Source organism: Oryzias latipes, chromosome 13 (genome assembly GCF_002234675.1).
Source record: "Oryzias latipes chromosome 13, ASM223467v1".
Taxonomy (NCBI): Eukaryota; Metazoa; Chordata; class Actinopteri; order Beloniformes; family Adrianichthyidae; genus Oryzias; species Oryzias latipes.
The window spans coordinates 25,390,608-25,410,120 of NC_019871.2; the positions used below are offsets into that span (position 1 = coordinate 25,390,608).

At 37.8% G+C, this 19,513-nt stretch overlaps 1 protein-coding gene across 3 annotated transcripts in view; it reads left to right on the forward strand.

Annotated features, from left to right (window-relative positions):
• Window positions 1–743: 743 nt before the first annotated feature.
• sacs (sacsin molecular chaperone) overlaps window positions 744–19,513 on the forward strand; it is a 31,199-nt gene continuing 12,429 nt past the window's right edge. The window contains exons 1-11 of one of the 3 annotated variants that reach the window (XM_023961985.1): window positions 744–1,028; window positions 2,486–2,559; window positions 2,775–2,883; window positions 3,393–3,543; window positions 6,336–6,426; window positions 6,501–6,586; window positions 10,919–11,030; window positions 11,251–11,397; window positions 11,529–13,014; window positions 13,738–13,829; window positions 18,911–19,353. In XM_023961985.1, coding sequence (XP_023817753.1) covers window positions 2,861–2,883; window positions 3,393–3,543; window positions 6,336–6,426; window positions 6,501–6,586; window positions 10,919–11,030; window positions 11,251–11,397; window positions 11,529–13,014; window positions 13,738–13,829; window positions 18,911–18,993 — 2,271 coding nt within the window. In that variant the 5' untranslated portion in view covers window positions 744–1,028; window positions 2,486–2,559; window positions 2,775–2,860 and the 3' untranslated portion in view covers window positions 18,994–19,353. Of the gene's footprint in view, window positions 1,029–2,161; window positions 2,336–2,485; window positions 2,560–2,774; window positions 2,884–3,392; window positions 3,544–6,335; window positions 6,427–6,500; window positions 6,587–10,918; window positions 11,031–11,250; window positions 11,398–11,528; window positions 13,015–13,737; window positions 13,830–18,910; window positions 19,354–19,513 lie in introns of those variants that run through there. The other 2 variants (XM_011482872.3, XM_004075895.4) reach the window with 2 other exon arrangements.

A 19,513-nucleotide genomic window follows, 5' to 3' on the forward strand; every position in this document is an offset into this window, starting at 1 on the left:
GCTATGAACTGGTGCTAAATCTGGGTAAAGTATTAATCATTTGGTGTAGCCTCCCTTTAGGCTATGCAATTAAAATCATTTCCTGGAAAAACAAACCTCTTGGACGTTGGCCCCCTTTGAACTACCCGATTCAATTTGAATAAAGAAATCTCCAAAAATGCAATTTTGAGATTCATTTTCTTTATATTTGTTCTTCATTATTAGAAAAATGCCACAAGAACATGTTAAAACAGCAATTTCATCATTGTTTTATTTATATTAAACTTTTAGATTTGATTTAATACTGTTTTAACATGTTATTAAATAAATAAATCTTATCTTCTTCATCTTCATCATTATCTTCACCTATGACAGGCTGAATCTCACCCTCCTCATCCCTTTCATCATTCGAAAGCTACAAATCTGAATCTCCCTCGGTTATCTGGTATGGAATCCTCTCCTTCACTTCTTTCTCCTAAATAATGTGCAGCCATTAAATACATTAAAATGGTCCTGGTGTCAACTACAGTTTTTTTAAAACAGAAAACACGAAACTGTTTTCAGATCAAAAAATATATTGTTCCTAAAATGTTTATGACCAAGAATATATATAGTTATATTGGTAAAAAAAAGGCAAAAGGTTATAAATTGTTAATAAATGTAAACAAAAAAGGGCAGTGGTTCTCCATGTGTTCCTGCAGGGTATATGGTTTTCAAAGCGCGGGCGCTGTCTCTTTAAGACAGCTGTGCCTTAGAAACTGCAGTGTAAAACTATGCAAGAGGTGTTCACAGCTATTTTAAAAAATCCCTCTGAATGAATTTCATGTAGGATTCCCGAGGTCACCCGCTATGTCAGACAGCAGGGCTTTCATTAGGTCACGAGGAGGAAGGTGCGTGTGTCGCAGAAGGGAGGACGAGGAAGGAAGCTGATGCTGCTGCTGCCTTTTTCTCCTCTGTCATGCGGCACCGAGATGCGTGATCACGTTCAAAGGACAGCAAGAGGTGCATCTTAAATCCATGGATATTTGAGATCAAGCCACAATGCATCGGTAGGTATGAGTCTGTGGATGAGGAGATCTTCCTAAACTTTCCTTTTTGAAATTGTGAGTCTGGCGTGTTTGATGAAATTTGATTTTAAATGCAGTATTTTAAATACTGTATTAGGCGTCCTTTCCCTTTTATGGCAAAACTTTAATAGACTGGTGAATGTATCCACAATGTCATTGTGGATGCAGCTTTAAGCCTATTTAAAGCATTTATTGAGATCTAAAAATGCATCATATTAGAATGTGTTCAGTTCATTCTCCTTTATAGGAATACTGTGTGATAAATTTGAGTACTTTTATTTCAAATTTGATCAATCTTGGACTTTTAAACGAGTATAGGCCTGGATTTCACCCGTTTAAAGTTAATGTGCGTATTTAACTGCAGCGTGCTGGCTAATTTGACTACATTTCCCACAATTCAGCTGCCTAAGGCAGTCATTTTCACAAGTATTTTTTGGCTGTGATTTTAAAAGGACATTTATTAGTGAGAGGGAAGTGTTAAGATAGTAATTAAAAAAAAAAGCAATCAAAATATAACGCCAGCAATTACAAAGATAAATTTCCCAAATTCAATATAAAATTCACCAAAATCCTTAGTGTTGTTTGATGGTTAGAAAACTTTGAATTGCTATTAGGGTTCTCACTTAATTCCCTTTTTGTCCAAATTTGTGTGACATTAGACGCTGAAGTACATGTATTTGTTTACTTTGTTTACATCTTTAGAACAAATATTTGCCTACAAATTCACAAATATTATTAATTGATTTTTTAATTACAAGGCGACTTTGAAACATTAAATCTATTCTTTAGAGTCAGACAAAATAAACATATATATCTTATTCATATCAGTTATTTAAATTGTTTAGCTGCTACGCACACGGCAAAAAAAAGTTAGCACACATCCGATATGAAATCCACGAAACAGGCCTCTGGCGTTATAAATAAAAGCAGATCCTGGGCGTTTAAAATTGTACACATTTTTGTTGAATGTTGGGCATCAACTGCTGAGCCCAGAAACGTTTGTTTTTACGTTTTTTGTCCATATTTCGTAGTTTAAAAATGGACTCTTTACGGTGGGACAGGTTGGTTCTTGCTAGGATAACAGTTTTGCAGGCATATAAATACGCATGCGCCAAAAGGAAACAAAATCACCGGTAAAATGCGACTGATTCATAGGACTAGAAGTGTCAGTAAATGCATAATAAGCCTTTATTGAAATGGTTTAAAATCATCAAAACTACAAGATATGAAGCCCCAAACCCGGATAAGTATCCCTGACGAGATATAGACGAAACGGAAGTTAGAAGGAGGTAAAGCTCTGGATTTGTTTCCACTGTTTATGCTCTTAAGCGCGCCGTGCATTTTTTTTATTATTAGAACATCGCCTTTGAAGGCGTTAGCATGTTTCTCTGGGGGGAATTAATCATGTCTGTTGATCTTGTTGTTGCTTTTATTGACAGAAATCCAGGTTACTTTGAAATGTCTGATCAGATTGGGAGCAGAACCGCTAGCGGCGCGCGCAGCAAAGACACAAGTGAGTGGGGTTTGTGGGGAAAAAGAGGCTAAAGACCAACTCGGTGAACCGGCGATTTACTGCCGAAGCAAACCTCCCATACAGTAAAAACTGTGTTCCCAATAGTCTTTTTGATTCTCTTGATTTCCCGGCGAGGACTGACACTAACTTTATCGCTGTTCAATTCAACGCACAGGTTGTTATTAAAAAGTAATGATTATCTTGTCCTGTCACAGCCGTTCCTCGGGTGCTGTATCCCTCCGCGCAGGGTAGAAGGTAGTCCAATGAAAGTGTTTGTCCTGGGAAACAAGACAAGAAAAACATGGCCAACTGTATAGACCCATGGTAAGTGAATGTTTAAAAAAAAATACGTTACAAGAATTATTATAGAATAGATTGTTTCTAAGTGGGTGCTATTAAAAACTAATGATAGAATGTAGCTGCCCCAGTCCTATAATTTGCCTGAGGTATCAGCATGTTTGGAGTTGGTGAAGGAGCTCTCCAGCCATCATCTGCTCTGCTGGAGCTGCTGCCACACCCACTCAGTTCCAGTAAATGCACCAGTGTGGAGCTGGCTGCAGCGGCCTGCTGCTTAATAAGCACAGCAATGTTGTTGACAGGCCACCTTACTGATTTTCCTCAATAAAAGGGAAACATCCACCACTATTGTATAGCAACACATCTTTAAATTAAGATGACCATTTGATTAAATAACAAAGACGTGTACAGGTTTGTCTGTCATCCGAGCATAGCAGTAATGAATGCTAGAAAAGCTATTGTCCTCCGCAGTAATGATTTCTGGTATTAAATTTTCATATGCTCATTACGTTATTGATTTTCTTTTTTGTTATTAGGTTTCCATGGGTGACAGTTCGTCATGAGTGCATTGGGCCAAGGTCTTATCGGGTGTCCCCTGTTACATCTGTCCAAGACGTCAAACAGCTGCTCTATGAAGAGACAAACCTACCAGTCAAGGAGCAACGGCTGCTTCACAATGGGAGAATTGTAAGTTGTTGTTCTTTTTGTGATTGGAGTTTAGATAAAAACTGATCCGTTTTTTAGTGTTTAGATCTCTCATTATTGAAGATTACTCAGGGATTTAACTACTCTTACTTTATTTCTGTAACTGGCAAATTCAAATTCTTCATGAAGCTCTGCAGCTGTGTCACATGTTACAAGACAGACTGCAAACAGGGCAAAAATAGAACTGAGGTTTAATGCCCCAATGGATATGAATAAACAGCTGACATTTGTTCCATTTTAGAACTATTTTCTGTATTCCATCATTTAATAAACTGTTTATCAATGTTATTGTTGGAGTTAGTACAAAAATGGGCAAACTACGGCCCTGAGGCCAAATCCGGCCCATTAAACCATTTAATTTGTCCCGCCAAACTGGAAAAAATTGTAAGGATAGTCCTCAATAATGTTATTCTGGTGTCTCACCATTGATTGTGCGCTACAAATAAATTGATGTGGTGTTGGAAGATTTGTTATTTTTCTGATGTTCGTTTGTGTTTTTGAGTTGGAGAGTCATTTTTCCCATCGTTCCAACAGCACACGAATGCAGCATTTCTTTAAGTTTGTGTTTTTACCTGTGGGACATCAACCCATTGTTGCAATTAGCACTAAAATGAGGACAAAAGCCACAGTTTTGAGGGGATAAAACTCAAATATGTTTGGTTTTAAAATACACTTATTCATTTTCAATCAGAATAAAAACGTGTTTTTGATCCAGATTTCTCTTACAAAGTGGATTAGCAAAACACTCCACAAATCTGCTCCTGGTCTGACCTTTTGGTCAAGCCTTTGTGGCTCACAAGTCTAAAAGTTTGCCCACCGCTGGATTAGCATCTGTTTTTGGATCCTTTTTATGAGTCCATTGATACATTCAGGAGCTTAACATCTGTTTTTAATCACAGCACTTCCTATTCTTAGAACACCTTATTGACAGTCGTTCTATTGCAGAAATATGTTTCTCTTTTTAGACGTTTGTGTTCATGTGGTGACACCTATGAATAAATACATGACATCTTACTCTGTGAATGGCCCAGTGTTGCAGCAGGTGACTGCATGTCTGTGGGCTCAGTTGATGGAAAGCACCAGGTGGTTATCATTACCTTTCAGCCCCCCCCCCCCCCCCTTCTTTTATCATAGAGAAAGTAGCTACAAGCCACACCCACCCCATATGCTTTGCATTTTAGTTCCACTAATGAAGTCAGCTCCAAAAGTCATGACCAAAGTAGACTTAAATCAGTTAGGAGATGCTTGGCCGCTCTGGCTAATGTAATTGAAAACGGGCAGCACTTTGATGAAGAGCTCACTCCTGACAAGTGCAACCTTTTCAGGAGACAGAAGCACTAAGGACTATTTCTCTATAGATTCTACGAGATCAAACCATATACTCCAATAATGTCAAAATATACATTTAAATTCAAAAATATTTTATGCATCACTTCAGAACCTTAAAAAAATGTACTTTGATAAAACCTTTCTTTAAATGACCCTGTTTTGATTTTATTTATAGCTTTAAATATACAGTATTCTTATTCTTTGAAAGTAAAACAATATCTAAATGCTACTACCTACATTACATTACACAACATACAATTTATCATAAACCTCTTTTGTAAGATACTACATTGGTGGACTTCGGTTTTAAAGACCCACTCCCTTGAAAATGTGGTGTCTTTAACTTGTTCTTGTGGCTTTTTTTTTACACATACTAAGAAAACTAAGCCTAAAATTAGGTTCATAAGTATTTCTTTATTCAAATTATTGAATTGAATCAGGATCAGACAAAAACATTCCATTTGAAAAAGATCTTATTTGGATAGCCCTAATATTGCTCACCATTTTTGTTGCATTAGGTTGGGAGTGTGAGGGGTTGTAAACTAGTTGGTCAATCTGTAAACAGAGAGCTCTCAGCAACGGGGAGGAGAGGGGGGGCTCCCCGCCAACAGTCCCACCCATAGCTCTGATCCAAATTTCAAATGAACTCCTGCCACTCTGCAGATGTCCTACAAAAAGACAAAAGTTCTTTTGATTTTGGCTAAAAACGGCATTATCATATTTGTCAATTAGACCAATAGATAATCATTTATTATTTTTTTTAAATAAGAAATGTTAAGTTCATAAAAAAGATGTTTTAAAACCCCTTAACCATACTTTTATAATAAGTATTAATCATTACCTGAAGACTTGAACTTTTGCCCTAAGCTATACAGATTTAATAACACATCTAAGTGATCATGATGCAGAGATGACTGAGGGCTTTTCTCATGCATGTTTGCCTGGCAGTCTGTTGATAACTGCTGACTGAGGGGGTCATGGTGTCACCTTGTGATGCCCTGAGCATCGACAGGCCTGCTGCCAACTCTTGACTTCCTGCTTCATTGATTTTGAAACCTACTCCAGAAAAAAACGATTATCTATCATCTTGCAAAAATGCACCTTTGACGATTTATCTGTATGTAATGGGACAGTAACGATGCGGGAATCGATTTAAAGATAGATTTGTAATTTATGGCTTTCATGCTCCTTTTGTTTTAGCACTAAATCATAAAACTGTTTACAAAACATTATTTTTTCCAAAATAAAGACATAGTTTAAATGAATTGAACATATTAGTTTGATCTTAAATAGTTTATTTTTGTGCACAAATTTTTAAGTTTGTTTTTCACATTAAGTTTTCTTCATGTTGCATAATAAAAGAAAACACATTATCCTCAATATTTTCAATAAATATGTGTTTTTATTGTAAAGTTATGTCGTGTTTTTACATCAATTTGTCACAGCTGGATGACAGCATACAGATCGGTACCTTGGCGCCTGCAGGGAGCTCACATGTATGTGTCACTCTGGAAGGAAGAGGCCTCAAAGGAGGAGGTAAGAAGAAACCAGACGTACCTGTCATAGTCCATTGTTAAAACAGGAAAACTTACCCAGTTTGATTGTTCTAGGGAGATTCGGACAGACTACGCCCCCACTTGTGGAATTTTTGAAAGATATCCTGAGGAGGTATCCTGAAGGTGGACAGATTTTAAAAGTACGTGTTGTGTTTTGTTATTTGTTTTTTTCAAAATAACCTACGCATGAAAACATTTTGAAAAAAACAAAACACTAAATTTATCCTCATCTGAGTGCAAATTGTGACAGATGTCAAAATAGCCCAGCCAATCTAACCCACATGTTCTGGTCATGCTCTGCTCTGGTGAATTACTGGTCTACAATTTTTAAAACTTTATCAGATGCTCTAGATATCACTCTCCAGCCTAGTGCAGAGGCAGTCATATTTGGTGTTTCACACCAAAACCCAGATACATTAAGAAAAAGACACAAAGACATTCTTGCTTTTGCTACTCTAATAGCAAAGCGCCGTATATTACTGCATTGGAAATCTAAGGACCCACGCAGGGTGTCCCAGTGGCTGAGGGATCTCATGCAACTACTACAACTTGAAAAAATAAAATATTCAGTTCAGGGATCGAGGGACAAATCTTTCTCAATCTGGGGCCCGATTTTAGATCACTTTGACAAACTCAGAATTCTACCTGAGGCCTCCTCACATTCTACCATCACATCTCAGTAGTTTATAGTTTAAAATAATCCAACTGTTCTTAAATATTATTAGCACTGTTAGTATTTTTATTATTATTTTTCTTTTTCTTATATATAAATATCACATCAGCTATATATGTTAATATATTTCTCTATTTTATGTTGCCACTTGGCTGATCGATTTGGCCATCGATTTGATCACATAGAGATATGCTTTTGTTATATTGGACAATATATATCTTATCCTTGTCTTGCAAACCATGGAGAGAGGGGGGGGGGAGAGTTCAAGGTGTTTGAAAAAAATTGAAAAATAAAAAACTGGCCATGTTGTATTACAAAAATGAAACTGTATCTTTGTTTCATCGTTTTTCATGTATGTAACAGTTCTCTTTTTGTTTGCAATAAAAACAAATTGAGAAAAAAAAAACACTATTATGGTTAAACATTTTTGCCTGAAATTCAAAAAGTGGGATTTAGCTTTATTTGGATGCGATCAGCTTGTTTTAAAATAGAGTTCTTACTAGGGGTGTGTATTGGCAAGAGGCGATATGGTGTGTACAGTGACGTGCGGTCAGTTGAGGCCTCACCTGTCATTGTGATCAAATAGAAAAAAGCACATTAAGTACATATTATTTTCCACTGATCCGTGTTAAAGATACATTTTCATTTAACTCGACATGTTTTCCACAGTTTCTGAGGTTAAAATCGCAGAATTTGAGTGTTGTGAGATCACAGACGGAGCGGAAACTCCCGGTGAGGCTCCGGAGCGCTGTGACTCATGTCTGACGAGAAGCATTTTTTTTATGATCATTTTCAAAGACAACATTTGATAACACGGATTAAAGCACCAGAATTTGAAGTTGGAAATATACCAGAAATAGTTACTGAGGGTCAAAAGTAAATGTGTGCTGAACACATCTGTATACTTTTAATTTGTTACAGTACATATGAATAATTTATACACAAGAAGAGTGTTCTTTCCATGTCTATAAAAGAAATACGGAGCCCGTGTCCTGACATTAAGATATAAAAATATATCTTGTTCCCACAGATTAATATCTTGTTCCCACAGGTTATTATGTCGTTCGCACGAAATACTATTCCGTTCCCACAAGATACCATTCCGTTCCCACAAGATACTATTGCGTTCCCTCAAAATACTATTCCGTTCCCTCGAAATGATTAACTCGTGCGAACGCAATAATTAATCCGTTCGAACGCAATAATTACTCACGTCATAATTCATTCAGGCAGATATGCTCTCTGTATGCCGGCAAAACTAAGCCGCTTTCAGCGGTAACTTCCGTGTCTCTGTGACCCATATTCGTTCAAAAAAGGAACATGAAAAACAAAAATGATCACTTTATTACTGTCTCAATGAATATAAGAAAAATATCAAAAGATTTATGATAACTAGGCTGCTTTGTCATACGATGGCTCCTGCTAGGCTACTACTAGCTCCGCCGCAGAGCTCTTTGATGTATGCCGGCATTTGGGCAACTGGCTGGTCTGTTGTCAGACAGCTGATATTGTAGTTTAGGGTCGAATAGGAATAATAATATTCAGGACTTGTCTTTTATTAACTTTAGCAGTCAGTTCCTTTACATTCGAAGGCTATTAGGCTACATGCTAACTGACTAGCCGATCATTGATCCTGTTATTAATTTACGTCATAGATTTACAGCAGATACCTTCACATTTCTGTCTGTGTGTGTCTCATTACATTGCATTGAAGACACGGAGGATGTTTAGAGAACAGATTTATTTATTTCAAAAAGCACAAAAGCATCCATCGTATAATTCACGTTCATTCACATGGTGATCTGGTACGCCCTCAGTCATCTTGCTGCAAAAGCCGCTTCCTGCCGCTACTTCCGTGTCTCTGTGAGCATTCAATAGGGGTAAAAATAAAAGCAAGAATGGTCGATCTGTTATTTTCTCGATGAAAATCTGAAAAATATCATATTAAGCTGGCTGCTTTGCCTAAAGCACTTACCTTTAGCTCGTAGCATAACAACAATAGCACTACGTCACGTTTCCCAGCGTGCTTTGCTGCCAATCACTGGCCAATCATTGGTCTTGTTGTTAGACCTTGGTCACAGGGACACGGTGATTGGCCAGTGATTGGTGATTTTTCAGATTTTCATCGAGAAAATAACAGATCGACCATTCTTGCTTTTATTTTTACCCCTATTGAATGCTCACAGAGACACGGAAGTAGCGGCAGGAAGCGGCTTTTGCAGCAAGATGACTGAGGGCGTACAAGATCATATCACCATGTGAATGAACGTGAATTATACGATGGATGCTTTTGTGCTTTTTGAAATAAATAAATCTGTTCTCTAAACATCCTGCGTGTCTTCAATGCAATGTAATGAGACACACACAGACAGAAATGTGAAGGTATCTGCTGTAAATCTATGACGTAAATTAATAACAGGATCAATGATCGGCTAGTCAGTTAGCATGTATCCTTATAGCCTTCGAATGTAAAGCGACTGACTGCTAAAGTTAATAAAAGACAAGTCCTGAATATTATTATTCCTATTCGACCCTAAACTACAATATCAGCTGTCTGACAACAGACCAGCCAGTTGCCCAAATGCCGGCATACATCAAAGAGCTCTGCGGCGGAGATAGTAGTAGCCTAGCAAGAGCTATCGAATGACAAAGCAGCCTAGTTATCATAAATCTTTAGATTTTTCTTATATTCCTATATATTCTTATATTCATTGAGACGGTAATAAAGTGATCATTTTTCTTTTTCATGTTCCTTTTTTGAACGAATATGGGTCACAGAGACACGGAAGTTACCGCTGAAAGCGGCTTAGTTTTGCCGGCATACAGAGAGCATATCTGCCTGAATGATTTATGACGTGAATAATTATTGCATTCGAACGGATTAATTATTGCGTTTGAACGACATAATTATTGCGTTCGCACGAGTTAATCATTTCGAGGGAACGGAATAGTATTTTGAGGGAACGCAATATTATCTTGTGGGAACGGAATAGTATTTCGTGTGAACGACATAATAACCTGTGGGAACAAGATATTAATCTGTGGGAACAAGATATATTTTTATATCTTAATGTCAGGACACGGGCTCCGTAAAGAAATATTCTCTGTAGGACAAATCTGTTCTTGTGTGTATCTTATATGCTGTTACCTGCTGTTGAATGAATGGTGAAATATTCAGTTCTTGCAATTGTAAATCTGACTCCAGAGAAGTCGGTGCCTCACCAGCCATCGGCCTCACCGCAGGTCCCTGGGTGTGCACCACGATATCTATCATGATACAGTCTCGGGTGTCACTCGTTCTGATCGGGAGCCCACTACAAAGCACCACAATTTGCGTTTCTATATGGTACTGGCAGCAACGTGGCACAGAGTTTCGATTAAGTACCCATCCCAAGCAAAATCTAAGTAGTAGATGTCTCATAACAGCAAGAACTGCAAGAATAACTGAACATTTAGCATTCAACACAAGCTGATCTCACAAGATCTTGATGCTTTGGTGCGGTTTAGAGCTGCTCAAAGAGGCTCAGTGTGAAGTTGAAAAAAAATCGTATTGACAGCATTTTAAATCGATACAAGTATCCCCTCATGAAATATTGCGATATTTTGCTGAATCGATTTTTTTCTACATCCATAGTTGTTACTGCCTAGAAACGTTGTTAAAGTCTAAAACCGAGCAATGCATTTTTATTAGGCTCTAATGTTTTAAGGCCTTTCTCAATAATATCATCTGCTTAAGGCACTGATGTTCTCTTTCATTTGTCTGTAATCATTAAATTTTTTCTTTGCTGTCTTTTTTAAGGAGCTCATTCAAAATGCAGAGGATGCTGGAGCCACAGAAGTCAGGTTCATGTACGATGAGACAGAGTATGGAGTGGAGTCACTCTGGTCACCTGACATGGCTCAACATCAAGGTGAGCTGGTATAGTTTTTAGTGACTTTACAGGATGTCAAAGTTCTCAGCAACAAGTCTTCAATGGGGAAGTAAAAGCTTACTTTTAGATGGGAGTTTTATTCATTTTAATTTTTCAACTTCCCTTTGAATTTGAAATGAAATAATACTGTGTAAGAGTTTTTTTTAAAGCCCCACCTTTTGTCGTACAAAAATTTCTTCTTGTTTCTTTTAACCAAAAGGAGCAGCAATGTATGTCTACAACAATGCTGTGTTCACTGGGGAAGACTGGAATGGCATTCAGGAGATTGCAAGAAGCAGGAAAAGAGATGATCCGCTGAAAGTTGGAAGATTCGGGATTGGCTTCAACTCAGTGTACCATATTACAGGTCAGAAGGATCTTGAAATACAAGTTTTTCCACTCTAACGTTTACATACTTTGTAGTTTGTTGAAAAATGTTTAGGAAACCAGGAGGTGAACTGATTTCTGATTAAACTAATGTTTCTATTTTGGTTTCAGATGTTCCAAGTATATTCAGTGGAAACCAGATTGCTATGCTGGACCCTCATCAGACTCTGTTTGGGGTGAATGAGTCAGGACAGTGCTGGAACTTGAGCACAGACAGGAAGGAGATCACGGAACTAGCTGACCAGTTTTCTCCCTACATGGGAATGTTTGGGATTTCTGAGAAAACGATTAAGGATGGCAGCTTTCTGGGAACTCTGTTCCGTTTCCCGCTTCGCATGAAACCTTCCCAGCTCAGTGGCAACATTTACAACAAAGAAAAGGTGTTGGAGCTCTTTGAATCTTTTAAAGCAGATGCCAACACGGTCCTCCTCTTCCTAAAGAGTGTTCAGAAGATCTCTTTACACGTGAGAGAACCAGATGGTACAGAACGCATGTTATTCCAGGCCACAGCCACAGAAAATCCTGACAATAAACTGGAAAGACCAAATGCACTGGAGACACTGGGCCAGGCTATAGATAACTACAGTAACAGGGTCCCCAGCTCCACCATCACGTGTGTTACCTACCAGGTCAACATAGAGACTCAGGATGAAACGGCTAAAGAAGCAAACAGAACCATGTGGCTCGTTTGCAGTGGAGTTGGAGGGAGAGGGATGTGTGCAGAGTTGGATTCTCTGGCAGATAATTTGAAGTTCATGCCAATAATTGGCATTGCCTTACCTCTTGCAGCAAATAACCAAGAGGACAAAGGTGCTGCATCTGGTTTCTCGGGACGGGCATTTTGCTTCCTCCCTCTCCCGCCTGGTGAGGAGAGCGAGACAGGACTTCCAGTTCATGTGAGCGGTTTCTTTGGCCTCACAGACAACCGCAGGAGCATCAAGTGGAGGGAGGTGGACCAGTGGAGGGACCTAGCAGCCTTGTGGAATGAGCTGCTGATAGTTATTGTCATCCCCAGGGCTTACTTTACTCTCATAATTGACGCTATAAAAAGGGTACAAACTCAAAAAGACCAAGACTTTCCCTTGTCTCCTGCAGGGACCTACAGAGCCTGGCCAGACCCTAAGCAGGTCAAGTCACGCTGGATGCCAATTCTCCAACCACTCTTTCAGGAACTGCTTCAACAGAAAGTTATTTATTCTCTTAGTGAAAGCTGGGTCGGGATGGACCACGCAGTCTTCTCAGAGCTGGACATGGATGAAAACCTTTCAGAAACTGTCATCAACTACCTCCAAAGCACAGGCATACAGGTGGCAAAGGTGCCTGCTGCGGTCCACTCTGTCCTTGCTTCCTATACCACTGAACCCTTTGAAGTGAGAACAGTTACTCCCTCTTTGCTTCGGCAGACAGTCAGAAAGTACACACACAAAGGCCCGGCACAGGAGAAGCTGCTGCTGTTGGAGTTTGCACTGAGCGATGCTAATTACAGTGACCTCATTGGACTTGAACTCCTGCCTCTGCAAGACAAAACCTTTGCAACGTTTTCATCGTCCGTCAGTGAAAAGGATGCCGTTTATATTCCATCTGAGGATTATCCCAGGTACATATTCAGAGAAATTCCGTTTTGCCCAGTCTGCTGTTAAAGAAATCGTGTAGAATTCTTTCACTGCATGAATTGGACAGCTTGTGGTTTTGTGAAATTTTAATATTCTTGTTTTACTAAAATGCAACTATCTTTGATAGTCTAAATATGTTTATATGAAAACTGTCCTTAGTCGAGGACTATTCTTGGATTATTCTAAGAAAAAAGGTTATTCTTAGATTGAAGAGGTGGTCACCCATGCTCACCCACCATATGATGCAGGTTACTTTGGTGACTCACAGATTTGGTCTTATTTCATTGTAACAATAAAACTGCAGGTGTGACAACTGATCTCTGGACTGTTGGACTTCAGTTTGACTGTGCTATTCTTAGGACCTAAAGTGCAATGTATTCACTGAGAGATAAAAAAAAAAAAAACCTTTCAAATGAAGAACAACATCCAGAATAGGATCGCACAAAATAGGATATTTTAAACCTTTTTGAAAAAGTAGTGTTTAACAGTTTTAGTAATGCATTTTTAACATAAACAGGAATGCAATGCTGAAATTAATTGCGAAGTGAATGCGAAAAAACGTGGATGGGTAGTAAAGAACATGTTTCCTATGCATCATTTTAGACTCTCTTCTTTAGCAAACTTAGTGCTTTGTTCACTTATAGATTAAAAGTTTACTTTGTAACGTCATTCACATGTAACCTTTTGCACTTTGCTTTTTTTTTAAGGGTACTATATCCAGGACTTGAGCATCGGTTCATACTTGAAAGTATAAAGCCCTCAGTGATGGACAGTTTGAAGGAAGCTGCTAATAGCCGAGGTAATGAAAACATTTCATACATTTCTAAAGTATTTTGAGTTTACGGTTTAGTGTTTTGCCAGAACACAAGTGATAAATGGGGGGATCCAGACCTAAATCTAATACAGGTTAGTAAGAATTAAATAATTTATGAAAATGAAGGTGATAAGCTGGAAAGTACAATACATCAGACAAGGACCTATCTCAAATGACCTGGAGACTCTAAAACTCCGTAGAGGTTATTTGGAGTAAACATAGATTTCCAGGTAGGTGAATAAGTTTCTACTTGTTCTGGTTGAAACACGTGCACAGGAGAGTGACAGACTGAGGACAGTGGTTGAGTAACTCTGAAGGGTAAGTATACTGATTAATAAACATAGTCTGACACATTAGCAGGCAAAGAGAGTTTATTGCTTGCTCTATGTCTCCTGAGGATGGCAGTAGAAGAAGAATGAGAGTTTGAAGAGAAGTAGAGTAGGTTCTCTTGGAAGAGTGTGAAGTCCACCAGATTCGTTATACTTTTGAGGTTTTGGGTAGAATTTACCAAAAAGGAAAATTCTGATTAATATCCAATAGTTAAGGCTGTGAGGTGGTGTAGTGGTTGGCAGTCTCACCTCACAGTGAGTAGGCCCTGGTTCAAATCCTTGCAGGGACCTTTCTGCGTGGAGTTTGCCTGTTTCCTCCAAATGTATGTGTGGCTTTTCTTCTGGCACTCCTACAATTTAAAACCATGTAAGTCAACTGCTGATATTAAGTTGTCCCTTAGGTTTGAATGAGTGTATGTGGTTGTGTGGCCATTTGATGGACTGGCAAACCGTCCATGGATAGTTTTGAGCAACCCCATGACCCTGACCAAGACAAAGCGAGTTTAGAATACGGATAGATAGAATATCTGATTTATTAGTGACAAAGCCAGATAAAAACATGAACGTAACTTTAGACCGGGTCATAGACTGAAACTTGACTGGCGACACGTAAGAGCAGCTGAGTCTATAACGTGGGCTTTGGCTGGAGTGTGGTCAAGGATAGGAACATAGTAAAATGAATATCTTGCTGTTGACTTGGAAAATAGCTAGGTAGAAACAAAACAGAATAGCTTGGTCTTGACGGATTCAAGGAAGGAACTGAATTGGGGTTAGGGCTTAGGCTGGAACACGGCTGAGGGCAGAAGCATGGTTAGCCACCTGGACTTGGGAAACAGAGCAGGAAAACTGCTATGAAGTAGGGATGAAATAAAGACACCAAGGACAAAATATAGAGGGAACCAGGTGGGTAGCATGAGTTTAATTGCATCGGAGGAGGAGACGAAGAAACAGGGGGGAAAGCTGCTCAAAATATCCAGTGTCATCATCCCATTGGAGGCCACTCTGTTTAAGTGATGCAAAAATGTTTTTCCTCAAAACTGTTTCTTTATGAAAAATACTGTAAAATCTGCAAGGAACAGTTACCTTTTTAACCATTCTGTAGGTTAATTGAAGTATTTTGTTAACTAAAAAATGAAGCAAATTTACTTTCTTTCTCTTTGATGAGACTCATGACATCTCTTCTTTTCAAATTGTTTTCACTTAAGTTGTATCCTGGAGTTTATATATTTATAATACGCTGTCTTAGGCAGCATTTACATCAAACTCAATTTGCGAAACAGGGATGTCTAATTTCAATGTTTAGTATTGTGGGAACATAGCTACTATAATTCATTTTAATGATTCGATTCATTTCATAATTAGTTGTTACCAATCCAATTAATAGTCGACATTAGTTCATTTTGAATGATTTCATTATATCCAATTCACTGACCTGAGATGGATCCAACACATCTTTAGCCAAAACTTTTAATCAGTGTGACTCAGAAATAAATATCTGGTTCCTGAACAGCGCTGGTGAGGTTCTCCAGATTCTTTGTATTTCTTGCTAGATCAATCAAGTGTAAATTAAATATGTTTACAAACAAGTATGTTAAATCCATTCACATTTTAGTTTCCTAAAGTTTAGCAAACTGTTGTGTTTTTTAATATCAAGGTAATCCAAAGGGAAAATTATTATAACATTTATAGCACACTCTGTGATGACAGTCACATTGGACTGTAATAATGGACTGTTAATTTTTTGCCGTCATCCTGTGTGTTGTCTTAATCCAAATGGTATTTGCCAATATTGATTATAATAAATTTATTTCATTTTGAAATTATTTGAAAATGGTATCGGTCGATTTTCAATTTCATTAACAAATCTCTTCAGACAGATTGATCTGGTTTGATAACAATAATCAATTGATTGATTAATCGTTACACTCTTGTAGCTACATTCACACCAAATGCAATTTGTGCGTCAAATTTGCCTATATGCACGCCGGCTTTGTTTTGACATGGGATAAATTCACTGCTTGGTACTTGGCAAAAAGTGTGTTCTGCCGCTCCTGCCACATGTGGGAGGAGCAATCATCATTGCTATATGATAGAAGACACGGGTGATGCTGAAAGATCAAGTTTTTTTTATTCTGAAGAGCTCTACAAAGTCTTCAACAAGCATTTGCTCCACTTTAAGGCAGTACTTTCCTCTCACTGTGGCCTAGTTCAAAGACTTGCTGTCCGGCATTAGTCAGATATTTGAACTCTGGAAACATTGTGAAAAACACTGGCGGCAGAGTGCCACGCCTTAGTCCCTCTCATCGCGTCTGTACATTGACATAACATTTAGCGGCTGGGTAGCTCGGTTGGTAAGGTGGGAAGCTACCATGCAGGAAACCAGGGTTCGATTCCCGGAGGGGAATGAGCAATGGTACTGGGGGCAATTACCATATCAATGGTGAGCAGTTAACATCACCCATAGACTAATAGAGTAATAAACAATTAATACTTAGTCATTCTCTTTGTCAGAATAGCCATTCTTGCTTTGATACTTTTTTATTAGATTTTTGGTAATCCTAATTGTATCTCATATTATTTCTTTGTTGCAAGTTATTCAAGTTATAAACTGGTCCCCTCCTCGAACATTGAATTGACAGATGCTCTTAAGCCCACTTTTAGAGGAAAGGGTGTGGACTTCTAATAAGCTCACTCTTGATTGGTAATAAGTTGCCATAAAAATATTGACTCAGACTTATTCCTCCTTACTAACAGCATTTGGTTCCGAATGGCGATATCTGTATCTTGAAAAAATAGTGACTGCAATGACATCATTTCGTAGGAGCTGTAAGTCAGTTGTTTTTTATGAGTGATGTTGCACTCACTCGGTCCAGTTCTCCTATACAATCAATGATTAACTCACTAATTATAATCTGCAGCTATGTCAGGTATTTAGTAAATATGACATCATTGCTTTTACGAAATTCCATAAAAGGGGAGAAAATCAGGGCTCGGTTTTGCAGGAGGGTGTTTTGTATGACTCAGTCAAATGAGCAGACTAAGCTGGTGTAGGCCAAACGTTCAGTTGACGTCAGCTGGACGCATTCTTGCTGACACCATGAACCAGTCCTGTTTACTGAGAAGATTTTGGTAATAGATGTCTTTTTTTTTTTTACATTTCTGCTCTTTCTAATTAGTTTAGCCTAATAATCAAAACAGTCCCAGATCATCACATATTAAAATGCCTCATTTGCCGTTGGCGTACAGGTGGTACTCAGCTTGTCTGTATTCTACAATATGCTGCCAGAAAAGAAGATGCTTTTATAAAAAATAAGCAGCAGTACCAGCCCTGCCAGTTAGAAAAAAATGTGACCTGATTTGGCCAATCTGCCCTGGCAGAAATGTGTAGCATTGGAAAGTAATTCAGTACTGGTAAAAAAATTAAAATCCCTGTTAAAAGATGCTGAAATGAATACGTTTTAGGAAAGCAGCAGTATTGACACTGGTCTGAAAGGGGCAAACAGTTACTTATGTCATGAAAGGTTGCTTCCTTTGAAAAGTCAACAGGTATAACATTAAAGAAAAGAATACCAGAACAACTAGAGCAGTGCTTGTCAACCAGTGTGCCGCGGTACATTAGTGTGCCTAGAAGGAGGGTCAGGCGTACCGTGGAAATGACTAATTTTTAATTGTCTAAAAACATTTAGCATTGCCAGGATATCAGCTCTGTGTTCACACAAACATGCCCTGACGAAACATTTAGTAGTTATCAATATGAAAGATCATAAAAGTCTGTTTTCTTTGTGTTCATTTGATTCTATTAAAGACACTTTGATAAGAATGACGTTACAGCCATTTATTCTATTTTTGGATAAGTCCTGCCCCTTCAAGTTTCTCCGCCAATCATTTTTGGAGGCCTGATCATACGTTATCTGTCTGACCAATCAGAAGTTCTTACCATCCTCACTTTCTTGTTCTGACGTAGCTCATAAAGTCTCTCAGTTCCCACAAAAATAACAGCTTAAGTTCGTGTTTAATGGTGTAGCTTCCCTCGGACTCCGGTGTCACCTAAAGGGAACAAAAGGATAAAGCTCAGTGATGTAAAGCCTGTCCAGCATCACAGGTTAACAGTTTAGTTCGCCTTTAAGGTTTGTGTTTATTATTACCAGCCAGACATTCCAATGTTTGGTCCATGTAGTCTTTCTAACTGAAACAGTTTTCTAATAATGTCTGTATTGAAGGAGAAACTCAATTTCAGTAATAGCAAAATAAAAGAAACAGGATTATGGTGAAGAGGCTAAAAGACACATTTAAACTTAATTGAAACTATTTATTTACCCAAAAAAGAAACAAAATATTTTTGTTAAAGTTAGATTTTTGATTAAGACAGAAGAAAAATGAATAAAACTTCAGCGTGTTCACTTTTTGTGGAGCTACAATTGATATAAAATCGATGACATACTCATGAAAATAATGTTAGTCTTTTTTATTGAAAATGTATCAAGCATGTTGTGATCCTATAATTGTTCAAGAATTGTAGTTACTCTGGTACAATCAGTTAAAAAGATTTCAAAAAATAAATTACTATTTAGAAAGAATATATTATCTGCTATATATAGCAGATAGTAAAAAAACTGAAATTTGACACATGCTTTTAATTTTTATGGACAAAAAAAGTTTTTCCAACATTATTTTTAGAGTTTTGCATCTTACATTTAATAATTAAGAATGTCTTTGAATGTGTTGTTTCAATTACAGTGCAAAGGTTTCTTTGGGGGTGCTCAGGCAAGTATTCAAAAACGTTTCATACGTCTTCTTTGTTATTAACTAAATACATATGACACCCACCTGAAAAGATTCCCCACATTAAACTAATTGGACCTAAACTCTGCCATTTCATTTTTAAAAGACACAATAAGTAACACTTTTTGAAACCTACTAAGATTCATCACATAATGATGGTCAGCTTTTAGTTACTAACATACAGCTTGCAAGAGCTGCTTTCCTAATGTTAAAATAATGACATAAATATAATTTAGTACTAAAACTGGGATTGTTGAGATTTGTGCCGATGTGTTTGCATGACTTGCATTGCAAATATTTGGAGCATATTTTTGTATTTCCATTTGAATTCTCTGTTTGCATGTATGTTTTCTTTTAACATAAAAATGTTTAAAGGCTTCCATGTGTGATGTTCTTCTATAAATCTGTTTTTATTCTAACCCCACTTCACTGGATATTTTTTGAGAAAAAAAACCTCAATAAAAATCTTTATTTAAATTTTAGATTTTAAACTGAATTAATTTCATTCACTCTGCATCACATTGCTGCTTTAAGTTGATGCAAATTTTCCTTGAAGTC